This window comes from Parasteatoda tepidariorum, chromosome 10 (assembly GCF_043381705.1).
Source record: "Parasteatoda tepidariorum isolate YZ-2023 chromosome 10, CAS_Ptep_4.0, whole genome shotgun sequence".
Classification (NCBI taxonomy): Eukaryota; Metazoa; Arthropoda; class Arachnida; order Araneae; family Theridiidae; genus Parasteatoda; species Parasteatoda tepidariorum.
The window spans coordinates 62,191,130-62,204,957 of record NC_092213.1 but is presented as its reverse complement, the minus strand read 5'-3'; the positions used below and the strand labels follow the sequence as shown (position 1 = coordinate 62,204,957).

General features: G+C 27.8%; 1 protein-coding gene across 1 annotated transcript in view; it reads right to left on the bottom strand.

The window, feature by feature from the left end:
* LOC107448120 (synaptotagmin-9-like) overlaps positions 1–13,828 on the bottom strand; it is a 170,673-nt gene that overhangs the window by 70,742 nt on the left and 86,103 nt on the right. Inside the window, exon 2 of the mRNA XM_071186981.1 lies at positions 1,494–1,821. Coding sequence (XP_071043082.1) covers positions 1,494–1,821 — 328 coding nt within the window. The remainder of the gene's footprint in view (positions 1–1,493; positions 1,822–13,828) is intronic.

The following is a 13,828-nucleotide window of genomic DNA, read 5'->3' as shown; positions in this document are numbered from 1 at the left end:
TTTTTTTCCCTGTCTTTTCTTAAAATAATTAGTTACCTGACTTTATGGACCTATGAATTAAAACTATCAGAGTAATATAAATTTTAAATTTCTAGATAATAAACTTTTTTATCTTCTTGAAATTGTTTTGAAAAGTGCATAGTGATTGTTAAATGAACTTGACCTAATATTAACTTTACCAAGAATTCCATTTGTTTCAAAAATTCTGTCAAGTTGAAATGTTTTTTCTAAAAGTTAGAAATACGAAAATTCTAACGGCTAAATAAAAAATGGAGAAAGCTTGGATGGATGGATCTCTTATTTAACTTAAAAGACTAAACTCGACACTTTAAATCAAATTAAGAACCGTTCAAAACCGCCCTCCAAGCTTCGTTAAAAAGCATGGATTAACTAGAAATAGAAAGATGTATGAGCGCACAACGACGCAGTAACTAAGATGGCGGAAAACTCTCGCGGTTGCTTCACCTTGAAAGGAGTGGGCTAATGGGAGTGTCTTCTCCACTTACTCCTAGCTCCATGGGCTTGAGCACGCCGTGGATATGTCCAATAAAATGTTTTTTTTCTTGCACCGGCAGTGACGTCATACTTTGTTTTTCGTATTTTTCTCGTAAACTATGGATAGTACAGGAACGCTTATTTGGGCAGTTTTTATGTACTCCCAACGAGGAATCTGGCTGTGCAGAGTTTATGCTGTCATTTTTGGACACCCTGTATTTGTTTAAATATGAACAGGAAAAAAAATCGAGCTTTTGTTTTGGAATTCATATTTTAGAACAAATATGATTCCGAAAATCTAGCACATTTTTTAGGAACTATTAGACTGTTTTTCGCAATTAATAATTATCAAAATATACGTATTCATACCTGTATTCAGAGTGCTAGAAAAAATATATAAATGGGAGACTGATGTCTAATCTGCGTCAAAGGTTTAAATGCTCTGAAGTGAACTGGATATTTATAGTTCGTTCACCAGGAGTTGGCACTTGGCTCCGCCTTCATTGCGTGATTTCCGACAATACTATTTCGGTATTTTTGGGAGAAGGAAGTGAACAATCCTGAAAAAAGTTGCTATTTGGCGTATGACAAAAATATTTACTTCGCAATCTTTATCTCCATTTATTTAACATTAAATATTTCATTATTTGCTGGTATTTCTCTCTTTGATTGAATAGTTTGTCCTTTTTGAGGCATGTTGCTGAAATATATTTAATTACCTAGAGTAACGAAAGGTTTAATAGCAGATGATAAAGCGAAGTAAGCGACTGAAAAAAAAATTAGCTGTTTGCGTTTGGAGCGCATTAAGGGTTGTCTCTATTTCCAGCGCGGAGACGTTTCTCCTCTTACTCCCACGCTGAAATGAACTCTTCGTCCGAGGAGGTGGAGCCAAGTGTCAACTCCTGGTGAACGAACAATATACGCGACTTGCGTTGCACTTGTCTTGAAAACTGGGTCTGTCGTTACTGCACGTTTCTGATGAGATCAAGCTAGTTCACTTTTCGCTTAAGAAATGTTTATATATTTGTTTGTAGCACTGACCTGAGGGCGATTTGGGCATTTCAGCCCCTTCAACAGCTGGTGGTGTCTCATCTTTTTCTTCACAGGGTGTGGCTCTGATGTCGGGTGGCGGTTGCTGGTGACTACTTGTGGACGCTTGTTCTGGATCTGTCTGTTCGGTTGAAGGTTTTGTGGAAGACTGCAGGCGCTGAACGAGCCACCTGTAGCTGAAGTAGGCGACGATTCCTAAGAGGACGAGACTGAGAGTGAGACCAGCTGCCAGGAAAGGCGGGACAGATAGCCCTAGGGACGAACCCTCATCTACGTCTGAAACGAAGAGGAAATGGTTGACTTAGTAATGAATAGTGAAAAAATAATTTGAATTTTTAAAATGAAAACTTTTTATAAAGTAAAATAATGAATATGTTTGGCATTTTTATGTCAACAAAGTCAAACAAGGTTTCCATTTGGCGTAGAAAAATGTAAAAGTAGAGTAGTACGTTGATGCTAGTTGTATGCTAGATTTTTAGATAACGCTCTAACGTTTACGGATCTTTTAGATCATAATTTTCATACAGATTTCACAAAATGACGCTTAGTGATTGTTTTAAATACATTAAATGATTGTGGTTTTTTTTCCTTGACAGTTTCTCTAGCCAAATGAGGACCCTTTTGTCAAAAGTTTTGCGTGAGCTTGACCGTAACGTTATTTAAATTTACTATAAACTTTTTTAATATGGTCTTGATTTTGTTAATTTAAACGATTAATATCCACCAGAATGTGAAATTATCATAATGTTTTTTTTTTCTTGAATGTAGATTGAAAGCTAGTTTAAATGTAAATGCATTAATCGTTTTCAACATTTCCTTGAACTTTGTATCAAGGAAGAGGATTTCCCTTCAGATGCTGGTGTTAATGGCTTAAGTTAGATAAAGTGGTTCCAAACTGATAATACTAATCAATAGTTGAGTTCTTTTTCTTTATAAATATAAAAGAACCCTAAAGATGGGTGGATCATGGGCTTGTAACGCAACAAGTATATTTCAGCAAAACAGAGCTCAGAGTATCTCGAGTTGCAGTTTCAGACTCTAAACGAGTTAAGCACGTGGTTGTTTTCTGATATTTTTAAATAGATACTACGGTTCCTTTTTCAATCAAGACTGTCTAGTTCATTTAGGAAAATGTGTACAAGTTTTGAAATAAATACACAAAACTCACGTCGTATTTTCTGCTAGTTGAGAGATTACCGAATTATTACCAATGGCAGAGTTGTGAATTTTCGGCAGTTTTTTTTAGAATAGTCAAATTTCGTAAATTGGAAGTTATATGAGAGTTAACTTGAATACATAACCTCTCATTCGTTATAAAAGAAAGATAGATTACGTTGTGTAAGAATAAAAGTGCCTTGTGTTTTATCTTTATTTTCGTCCAAACCCTGTACGTTTCTTAACGAAAAGTAGCAACATGTAACGATAACGTATGTTTCTTAACGATAGCCACACTGCACGGAATCGTAGCTTAAAAATAAAAAAACTGTTCAATTAAAAGATACAAAAATTTTCATGTATTAAGTCTTATTTGGTTTCACAGATTTCGGATTAAATTTAATAATTTTATTCGGTTGGCCTCGTAACTTCATCCACAAACTTGATTTATAAATTCTTATTAATTTTCGGTTACTATAAAAACGCTTTAAATAGTTTTTTTTCCATGGAGATTATTTAGTAATATTGTAAAAAGTTAAGTCTTCATATTGTTTTAGAATTTTAAATAGTTACATTAGAATCATTACTTTAAAATAGTTACTTTGTAGTTGCATACGTCGACCAAACACAGATTTACATATTTAGTAAAAAAAGAAAATTTAGCTTATTCAAAATTTGAATCAATATTAAATAAGGATAATAAGTAAATATTACTGGTAAATACTGCTAAATAAGACATAAATAAAAAATTTCATTTTGATACCATTATAACTTTTATTAATTTTACACTGATGACAGAGAAAGATTCATGAATCTCCTTTGCTAATTTATGATCACATCATGTGACTCTTTTGTCCAATGGCAATGAGCGAAATAATAAGACTACAAATATTTTTAATGATGCATAAAGATATATAAATTATTAAATTGCAATTTACCTATGCACAGCCTGACGAACATACAAAAATTGCAATAACAATAATTTACAAATTAATTAACTATTATTAAAAAATTATCGAAATTTATTTTATTACAGAAGAAATCGAAATTTATTACATAAAAAAATCAAGCAAAGCTAAGAGTTTCAAAAGAATACAACTTCGATAGATGTCATTCAATAACAAGTTTTTAACGAGTAGTAAAATAGAAGTTAATATCGTTTAAAAGAATTAAATTATTCAATTACTTATTTAATTTAATTAGTTATTTAACAAGTAATGTTTTTCTGACGAATTACAATGCACGAAATGATAAGACGCCAAATATGTTTTATGATGCACAGAGATACATATTTTAATGAATTGTAATTTACCCATGCACTGCATAACGAACAAGTAAAAAATTGCAATAACAATATTTCATATATTAATTAACTAATATTATTAAGTGTTATTGAAATTTATTTTTTTGCATAAAAATATCAAGCAATGCTAAGAGTTTTTAGTGTCTCAAAAGAATACAACTTCGAAAGCGGACATTCAATAACAAGTTTGTAACAAGCAGTAAAATGAAAGTTAATTTCGTTTAAAAGAATTAAGCAATTTAATTACTTATTTAATTTAATTAAGTAATAAGTAAGTAAGTTTATTTGACCAATTACAATGCGCGAAATGATAAGGTGCCAAATAAGTTTTACGATGTATAGAGTTACATAAATATTAATTTATCCATGCACAGCATAACAAACACGAAAAAACTACAATAACAATATTTTACAAATTAATAAACCGTTATTAAAAAAAGTTATCGAAGTTTATTTTTTGCGGATTTAATCGAAATTTATTACACCAAAATATCAAGTAAAACCAGAAAGTTCTTTCCAATATCTCAAAAAGAATAGTTCTTCGAAAAGCTGTCTTTCAATAAGTTTTTACCAAGTAGTAAATTAGAAGTTAATTTTCATTTAAAAAAAATTAATGTAGCTCCATTTACTTACAACTAAAAACATCTATTAAAAGAGTCTTTAATAAACAAATTTATCCAAGAATTTTTATTTTAAATAACTTTGTAAGTTTCGACAAATAGTTTCTTATCAAAATAGTCTACACTTAGAATTGGTGTCATTCAAAATAAGATCTGCGTTTTGACATTAAGATTTAATTAAAGAAATAATTTCGTTCGAGAAATATATTTTGTACGCATCATTTCTTTTTCTTCTGGGAAATTCTTGGTTTCAAATTTATTTTTTTAAAAAGATTGGGTTTGTTTAATATATTTTGATATTTATAAAAAAAAGTAATTTGAATGATATTTTGCCGTTTCGGGCGGTAAACATTAAGTTGTGTTTATTTATTTTGCAAAAATATAAACGACGCTTTCTGAAATCTTAACTACAAACATGTCAACATTTACTGTTGCCGTAACAGCTAATTAAGCATAAATGCAACAGTTCATATTTTCTCAAAAGAGAAAGTAAGTTGAATTGTCAAAAATTTAACTAAATATGTCAGTTTAGTCTGGTATTCGGGCAGAGCAATAAATAAATATTTTGAAATAAATATGTCAGTAAATTGAACATGATTAAATTTTGGATCTAATTGTTGCATTATTTTTAATGTTTTCTTTTTGCTCTAGCTGCTTTAATTTTAAAATTCATTCCAAGAAAACTAATTACAAACATTTTTGGGAAAATATTGGAATTAATCAAATTTGGTTTTAAATGTGACATAATTTAACTTAGATATATCCATAAATAAAGTAGCAACATTATTTAGTTAATGTAGCATAATTAATAACAAATAAATAATGTACAACATTATTTAGTTAATGCAGCATAATTAATAACAAATAAATAATATAGCAACATTATTTAGTTAATGTAGCATAATTAATAACAAATAAATAATGTAGCAATATCATTTAGTTAATGTAGCATAATTAATAACAAATAAATAATGTAACAACATTATTTAGCTAATGTAGCATAATTAATAACAAATAAATAATGTAGCAACATTAATAAGTTAAATAATTAATAATAATTTTCTGGAATTCCATGCATAATTTAACTCGGAAAATTATTCGACAAATTGCAAAAGAAATGATTTGTTTATTTTGTTATGTAAAGCTACTGGGATAATACTATTTTATAAAATTATGGTAGCAAAACATCTTGGTTATTGAAATATTTTTTTTTCTTTATCAGGGCTATCAATTTTCTACAGTTTTTGAGAAAATTTCTTCCAGTGATTGTTAAGAGCATGTCTTATTGTATGATTCACTGTTATGAAAATTTTAATTAAAATTATTTTCCACACCACTAAATTTAAATTAATCAAAAGTTGATTTAAAATGTCACATTATTAATCACTCTCTTGGTGATGTTCTTAATGTGTAAGCAAGACCAGTGTTTGAGTTTTATCGTGTTATGTATCGAAAAAGAATGTTTTTTTTTTAAATTTATCATAATTTATATCACAGTTGTTTTTACTTCTTCTAAAACATTTCCCAGTTCAATTATCTATCTTAGCCATTACAGTAAAGAGAATCTCTTTTGAATATACCACCATATTTTAAGATAAATTTTCTTCCATTAAAAAAAATCAGATTGGGTATTTAAAACTGAGATACAGGAAAAAATAATTTATAAGCTAATTAATTTTTTAACATAATTAAAAGGAAACGAGAAATTCAGCTTAGAAAGTTCTAAAAAGAGACGACAACACAAATAATTACATCTTTAAAATCTGTGGAACGAAAATGTAATAAAAATTATTTTTAAAACTCCTTACAATGAAGATTTATTTTAAGATCTTCAAATTCGTTTTAACAGAACTTGGTACAGCCATTAAGGACGCAGCATGTCTTCATTATATTCCTGAATTCATTAGGGGAAAAGGCAGTTATCATTAAGTTTTAATGAATGGAAAAAAATTCCTTAAATAAGAAAATCTCCAAAGAGGAGAAAGTCCAATTTATCATTTTGGATGAGCCTCTCTCAAGATTTTCCTTTCAACATATCGTTAAAAATTATCACAACCTGGATACTTTGTCAGAATAATAATATTTATATTTAGTTACAACTAACAGTTTTAATAACGTAATAATTTTTACGTTTGATTTGTTAGTAGGAATGTTTTTTTTTAAAAATATTTTATTCGATAACCTTGACAAAAATTTTATTTAATTTTAATTAGTTATTTAAATTCTTTTCGTTGCTATACCCGGAGAAAACTAATCTTTAGCTGATCAGAGCTTCGGAAAAATTAAAAAAAATTAGTAGTAAAGTTATTAATAAACTTACAACTTCGCTTTTTTTTATTTTATATTCTGAGAGTAGAAATCCTACATGCTGATCAGAGCTTCGGAGAAATTAGTAATAAAGTTATTAATAAGCTTACTACTTTGCTTTTTTCATTTAATATACTGAGAATACAAATCCTACAGCTAGCAAAGCAAACTAGTCTTTAACTGATCAGAGCTTCGGAAAAACTAAAAAAGTTAGTAGTAAAGTTTTTAAAAAGCTTACTATATCTTTCTAATTTGATACTCTGAGAACAGAAATTTTACAACTTGCAAAGCAAACTAGTCTTTAGCTGATCAGAGCTTCGAAAAAACTAAAAAAATTAGTAGTAAAGTTTTTAAAAAACTTCCTACTTTATCTTTTTAATTTAATATTCTAATAACAGAAATTCTATAACTAGCAAACAAATGAGTCTTTAGCTGATCAGAGCTTCGGAAAAACTAAAAAAAATTAGTAGTAAAGTTATTAAAAAGCATACTACAATACTTAACTTTAAACAAAGTAGAAATCCTATTACTACTTTGTCTTTTTTTATTTAATATTCTGAGAACAGAAATCTTATAACTAGAAAAGCAAACTTGTGTTTAGCTGTGTAACTAGAAAAGCAAACTTGTGTTTGTGACAGAGATGCTGTATCAGAAATAATTTTTTAACCAAAGACCAGAGATGCCAACTACTACGCTTTGTGCAAAAGTTTTAACGAAAACCCCACCTTTTCTGCGTTGGTTAATGCTTCTTTTACTGAATGGCAGATAGAACTTTCAGGCTGTTTTAAATTAAGTTGCTTGGTGGAGAATTAATACTAAAACTTGTGTAATAAGAATTACGCTTATTCTAAACGTGTCCCCGCAAGATAACTACAATTAAGTTGCATTTGATATGATACTTTGAATTCTTGATATGTAGTGATGGAAAAATTACTCAAACTAATCTAAAAATTACTTAAATTTCGTTACCACTGGAAAATACTTTTTTACAAAGCGAAGCAAGTTGGCATTTTTGAATGGGATAAGTAATGAGGTTAGTTTTCGAATTTTGCTTTTAGAAACTTTACAACTAGTTTTTTTAGTTTTTCCGGGATATTGTTCCGCTTACTAATTTAAGTTTAATGCAATTATAAATTGTAATTAATTGGAAAACTATTTTTAGAAATCATTATAATTTCAAATTGTTGCGATAAACCATATTTTTAAGTGTTAACAAGAGAAAAAAATATTCATACATGTAACTTTAGTTCTGTTTGCTTTTTTGTCTGATAAAGAGTATAAATTATATGTCGTATTACAAAGTATTAGGCATTTTTGCGAAATTCGTCCAAAATTCACTCACACTTAAATTAAATCACTCACATTAAAACCTTTTTGCTTCAAGGTAAACTAATAATTGAATGATTTCATTTTGCAAACGACTGTCGATATTTTCCGCTTGAGCAGATACAGGCGCTGTAAGCCATTCCGAGATATCTATATTATCAATATCACCTAAAACGTAATTTAAAATCTTCGCTTAGTTTTAAAATATTGAAAATCATTGATATTCGTTTATCGACCCCATAGATCGGTTCGACTCATTATATTTGTGTCGACCTCCAGGGGTCGATATCGACTACTTTTCCCATCACTTCTTTAAAGAGTATGCTGTTACAAGAAAATAATAGCAGTAATTTTTGGGTAGTAAAATTAAAAGATTTATACATTTGGTCAAAAAGTAATTTTGGTTAAATGTACATGAATTTTAAAAAAAGAAAATTATAAAGACATAAAAAGTAAAAATTAAATAAAAACAGAACTGAGTAAATGAAGAGTAACTTTTAGCAAGAAAGAACTCAATACAACTTCTAACCACAATCATTCAAATCGATTCTAAGAAAGTAATTAAAATTAAAGTACTGTTTACTGATCTTATTATTTTTTAACGTAAAAAAAATATAACAGAGGTTAAAAATTTAGAAAAAAAATGTATAAAAATTTAATTATAGAAGATCTTACTGTAGTGGCCAGACAATTAGTAAGATCACAAAGTTTAGGCAATAATTTATATTTATTAAAAAAGAAAATTGAATTATGTTTTTAGTATTATTCATTCCCGGAATATCAAATTTTGAAAAGAAAAAAAAATAAGGTTTTTATTATTAACCATTTCAGAAACTGTAAATTTTGATAAGAATATAAATTGAATAAGGTTTTAACTACAACCCCTTTCAGAAACTGCAAATTTTGACAAGGACCCTTTGAATAAGATTTTTAGTATTAACTCTCTCCTAGACAGCAACTTTTGATAAGAACCCTTTGAACAAATTTTTTATTACTTCGCTATTATTTTAAATATTGTAGGGAGCAAGGATTTCTGGTTCGGCATATATGCGCTAGCTAGACACGAATGGCATCTCATTTTTCCTCTTACACCACTTCACTCCGCAGGGCCTTTGTCGTGACTTTTCCATCTCACCCTGTTGACAGCCAAACTCTTCATTTCTCTCGATGTTTTATTTTATTTTATAACCGTCGCTAAACTACCGAACCAATTGTTGAGTGTACGACTATCAATGTTCAAATCCGTAGCTTTATTTCGAACCCAATCCAGAAGACAAGGGAACTCCTAAATCAAGCATTGGGACAAATTTGCCTTTTTGATGGAACTCACCATTGAGTTGCATGGTTTGCAAAACCACGAAAGCCTCCCACGATTTACCTAACGGCAAGGCAACTCTAACCCATGATCCGTCTACCATTTAGGATAATTTAAGTCTGCACTGTGATAGGATTGAGCCGGGTGCGGAATTCGCACGAACCAGTCATCGATGGGATTCGAACCCGCAATAGGAGGTGAGCGCTTTTTCCCCTAAGCCACCACTGCTCCATGTTTTATTTCTTGTATTTAATTCCTTAATAATAATTATGAATCATTAATAATGCTCCATGTTTTGTTTCTTGTCTTTAATTCATTAATAATAATAATTATGAATCATTAATAATGCTCCAGGTTTTGTTTCTTGTCTTTAATTCATTAATAATAATTATGAATCATTAATAATGCTCCAGGTTTTGTTTCTTGTCTTTAATTCATTAATAATAGTTCTTCGCCAGGTAATTTTAGTTCTATCCCTCTTTCGTTTACCTTGGGGCGTCCAGTACAGCGCCTGTTTTACTTTGAACTTTTCTGGCTTTCTAATAATGTGTGGACCAATTGTAATTAGTCATGTCTTCCTTTTTTTTCTAAGACGTGATACATTAAAGGACTATTTTGCAAGATTTTCCCTAATTTTTATTCGAGAATACTTCTATTATGCGTCCGTTGGATATTCGCTCTATGATTATAATGGTTAAATAAAGTTAAATTTGCTCTTTTCTAAATCGTGTGTCTGACTATCTTCCTTAGAAGTTGGCAGGATTAATAAAGTGCAAGTTATTTAAAAAAATATATAAATAAAAAATATTCACAAAAGAGCGCTGAAGAATGGAGCCGTGGAAATGAAACGCTGATGAAAAGGAAATTTGTGCTTCCCTAACTTAGTGGAGTGGATGGAGTACCAAAAGATTCTCGTGTTTCTACTGGAAATAAGCAATCAATATTCAATGCTTTTTTTTCCCGGACTAGTTCGCAGAGCTTGCTTTGAAATAATAGGTTGTAGGAAAACATGATTTCATGAAGAAGAAAAAAATAAATAAAAGTAGTGTTCTTCGCGTGTGAGCGTTCTTTGTATTCGTGAAGATCGCTTAACATTTTTGTGGTGTGTTCATCATCAAAGTGTAGCAACAAACAACAAAATACATTATCATTTTCCATAATTAAGAAAAAAAGAGAGAAATTAAAACAATTTTTTATTCATATTACAAATATATTTAATCGTGTTGATTTCTAAAAGTGAATATTTTTAAATGAAATTGGTGATAATATTTATTGGTGATATTGTGTTTGAAAGGTTGATTTTTTACTCTAGTGATGATTTTCGAAATATTTCAAAATTATTAAAATAATTTATATATAAATAGCGAAAAAAATAATTATTTTTTCGTTTCTTTGATATTTCGATATATTGATAATATTATTTTTTATATATTGAGCTTATTTTAATTTATTAACAGATTTGTTTATTTTTAAAATTTAAAAACTTATTGTAATTATAGAATTTTTTTTCCATTTCAATAAAATTTTCTTTCGATTCAGTAAATTCAGTATTATTATTAGTGTAAAAATATTTTAAGGAAATATCTATTTTATTGATACAGTTTATGTAATTGATATGGTTACGGTAAATATAATTTATTCATTGCTTGGGTAAATTTTTGTTTTAAATCTTGTGCCTTGGGTTAAGAAAAAAGAGAGACAATTAAAATATTTGATTTTTTCATCTTCTAAATGTAATATTTAATAACTGAAATTTATTTTTAATATTTGAATGCCATTAAGAAGTAGTAAAAAATATAAATTTAACATGGATAAGGATTTAACTCCCTCTCAAGAAACTTTCCAATAACATCGAAGCATTAAATGATGTAATAAATTTGGAAAATAAACGTAATATTAGTTTTAGAAATTAAAGTTTGAATCACGGTAAACCAGAAGAAAAACCAGATATATTAATCTTGGAGCCCGACGTTGGTGTTCAGTTCACAGCCTAGTTCAAACATTTCGAAAAACAAACTAGAGATTTAAAATTAAATGAAGAGGGAAAACTAAATAATTTTCTAAAATTCATGAAGGGTTCAGTTTTGAAATTATTTATAAATAACTGTTTAAATCGTAATTTATTTTCAGGAAATAGTCAAAGTTTTTCAAGAGCATCATTTTTCACCTTTATTTGAAATATTCATTTCAAAAATACTGAGGTCGTAAACTTCAGAATAACGGCCCACGTGTTACTTTAAAAAAATTTAAAAAAACGAAGTAAACTATACTGTAGTCTCTAACTTTAGATTGATTTTTTTCCCTTTATAACAAAATATGTCAACTGCTATTTTCGTAATTTTATATTTCATATTTTTGAATATTTTTATTTCCAGTATTTGCATGTAAGAATTTACGATTTTAAGAGAGAAGAATTGAATACTGTAAGGATTAAGAATGATATTTATTGATGAAAGCCTGTCATCAAGAAACATAAACAAATCTCTCTCAAAACTACTCTGAACTGAATTAAACTGACAAAGAGTCAGAAAAACTATTAAAATTTTTAAAAAAAAATAGTTTGAAAATAAACAGAAAGGTGGAACTATCCTGTTTTAAACATAAAAGTGATAACGATGCATATTTGAAATTAAAATGTAAGAATAATTAGGAACTAAACCAAGATTAAGTGAAAAGAAATTGACTTAAAAATTTTAAGTGTAAAAAAAAAGTAAATTAAAGAATAAACGAATCAAAATTGTCTTGTTCAGAAAAAAAAGAGTACAATATTTTCTTTTTATTATTCGGAAATAAGAGTATTACTTTTATTATCCACCAATTAAAATCACTTTTATTTTAAAGAATAAAATTTACTGTGGAATTTAATAAATGAGGTATGTAATAAAAATTCAATGTCTATCTTTCCGCCAAATCTAATATGTTGAAATTTTTACGGTAATATAAACAGAAAAATAAACTTAAAGACTAATTGCTTTCTTAAAAGCATTTTTTGCGAACACAAAATTTTAAAAATTTATTAAACGGAAATTGCAAAGTTCGTAAAAATTTCTTAAGCGCTTTCCGAGAAGAAAAAATTAATTAAGTTAAACATAATCTTCGTGAAGAGCAATTAAAGACTGTGTTATACAAATATTTTAGTACTTAAAAATATAAGCTTACGTAATAGTTTTTAATCAGAGTTTACAAATGTCAACAATAAAAATTTTGATTTTCCATTCAGCAAATAACGTTTGAACATCATTAATTTTTTTTTTAATCGTTTTATTCCAAAAGACTACTTCCATTTATTTACGATACTTTGACGATGGAAACAAATTTCTTTTAAAGAAAATAAAGTTTTTCCGTCTTCCAAGGTTAAAAAAATATTTTAGTCCATTCGCATTTTAAAGACATCTAAAGTCGTCTCGGTTTATTTCGTTATTTTAGTTCTGTTTTTAAAATTGAAAGATGCATTTGGAGATGGAATAAAATATATAAAATGACACGATTTTTCTAAGAGAAAATATTTTATTAAAACTTATGTTTGGAAACTACTATAAAAATGTAATCGCTTGAAATTTTTCATAAAAATATTTATAGTTTTAAATATTTTCAGAAAAAACTGAACCTGAATAACCTTATTTATTGTTCATTCTGCATTAAAGTGCTTAAGGAAAAAAAACTATATTAAAGAGCTTAAAGTGTTTAAGTACTTTTGATTTAAAACAATTTGATGTCATTTAATATTTTTTAAAACTCATTTTTTAAAAGTGAATATTATGTCAAAAGTAGATGTCATTTTAAAAACAAACGATTCTATTTTTGAATAAATATATTTAACTTCGTGAAAAATGTACAAAGAAAAGTACTTTATACAATTTAATTGTTAATGATATAGATAAGCATTTTTGATGTAAAATAAATTTAAAAAAATAATAAGTAGCAAAAAATAATTCTTGAAAGAGGAAAACTTCTTAAAACGATTGAAGTTAAAATATAATGTGTCTTTTAAATTTTATCTTTAAAAGTTTAAAGGTGTATTGGTTTAACGTTATTTTGAACTGATAATCGATTTAGACCAAAAGTAATAGTCTTTAAATATTCATAGAATCTTGTGATAAATATATTTTTTGTTTAGAAAATTTAATGTATTTTGATCTACAATCACGTGACTACAGTTTTTATTAAAATTAAAATAGTAGCTAAAGCTAGAATATATATAAGCTAGAATATATATATATATATATATATATATACATCTTATTGTTAAGTAGCTAA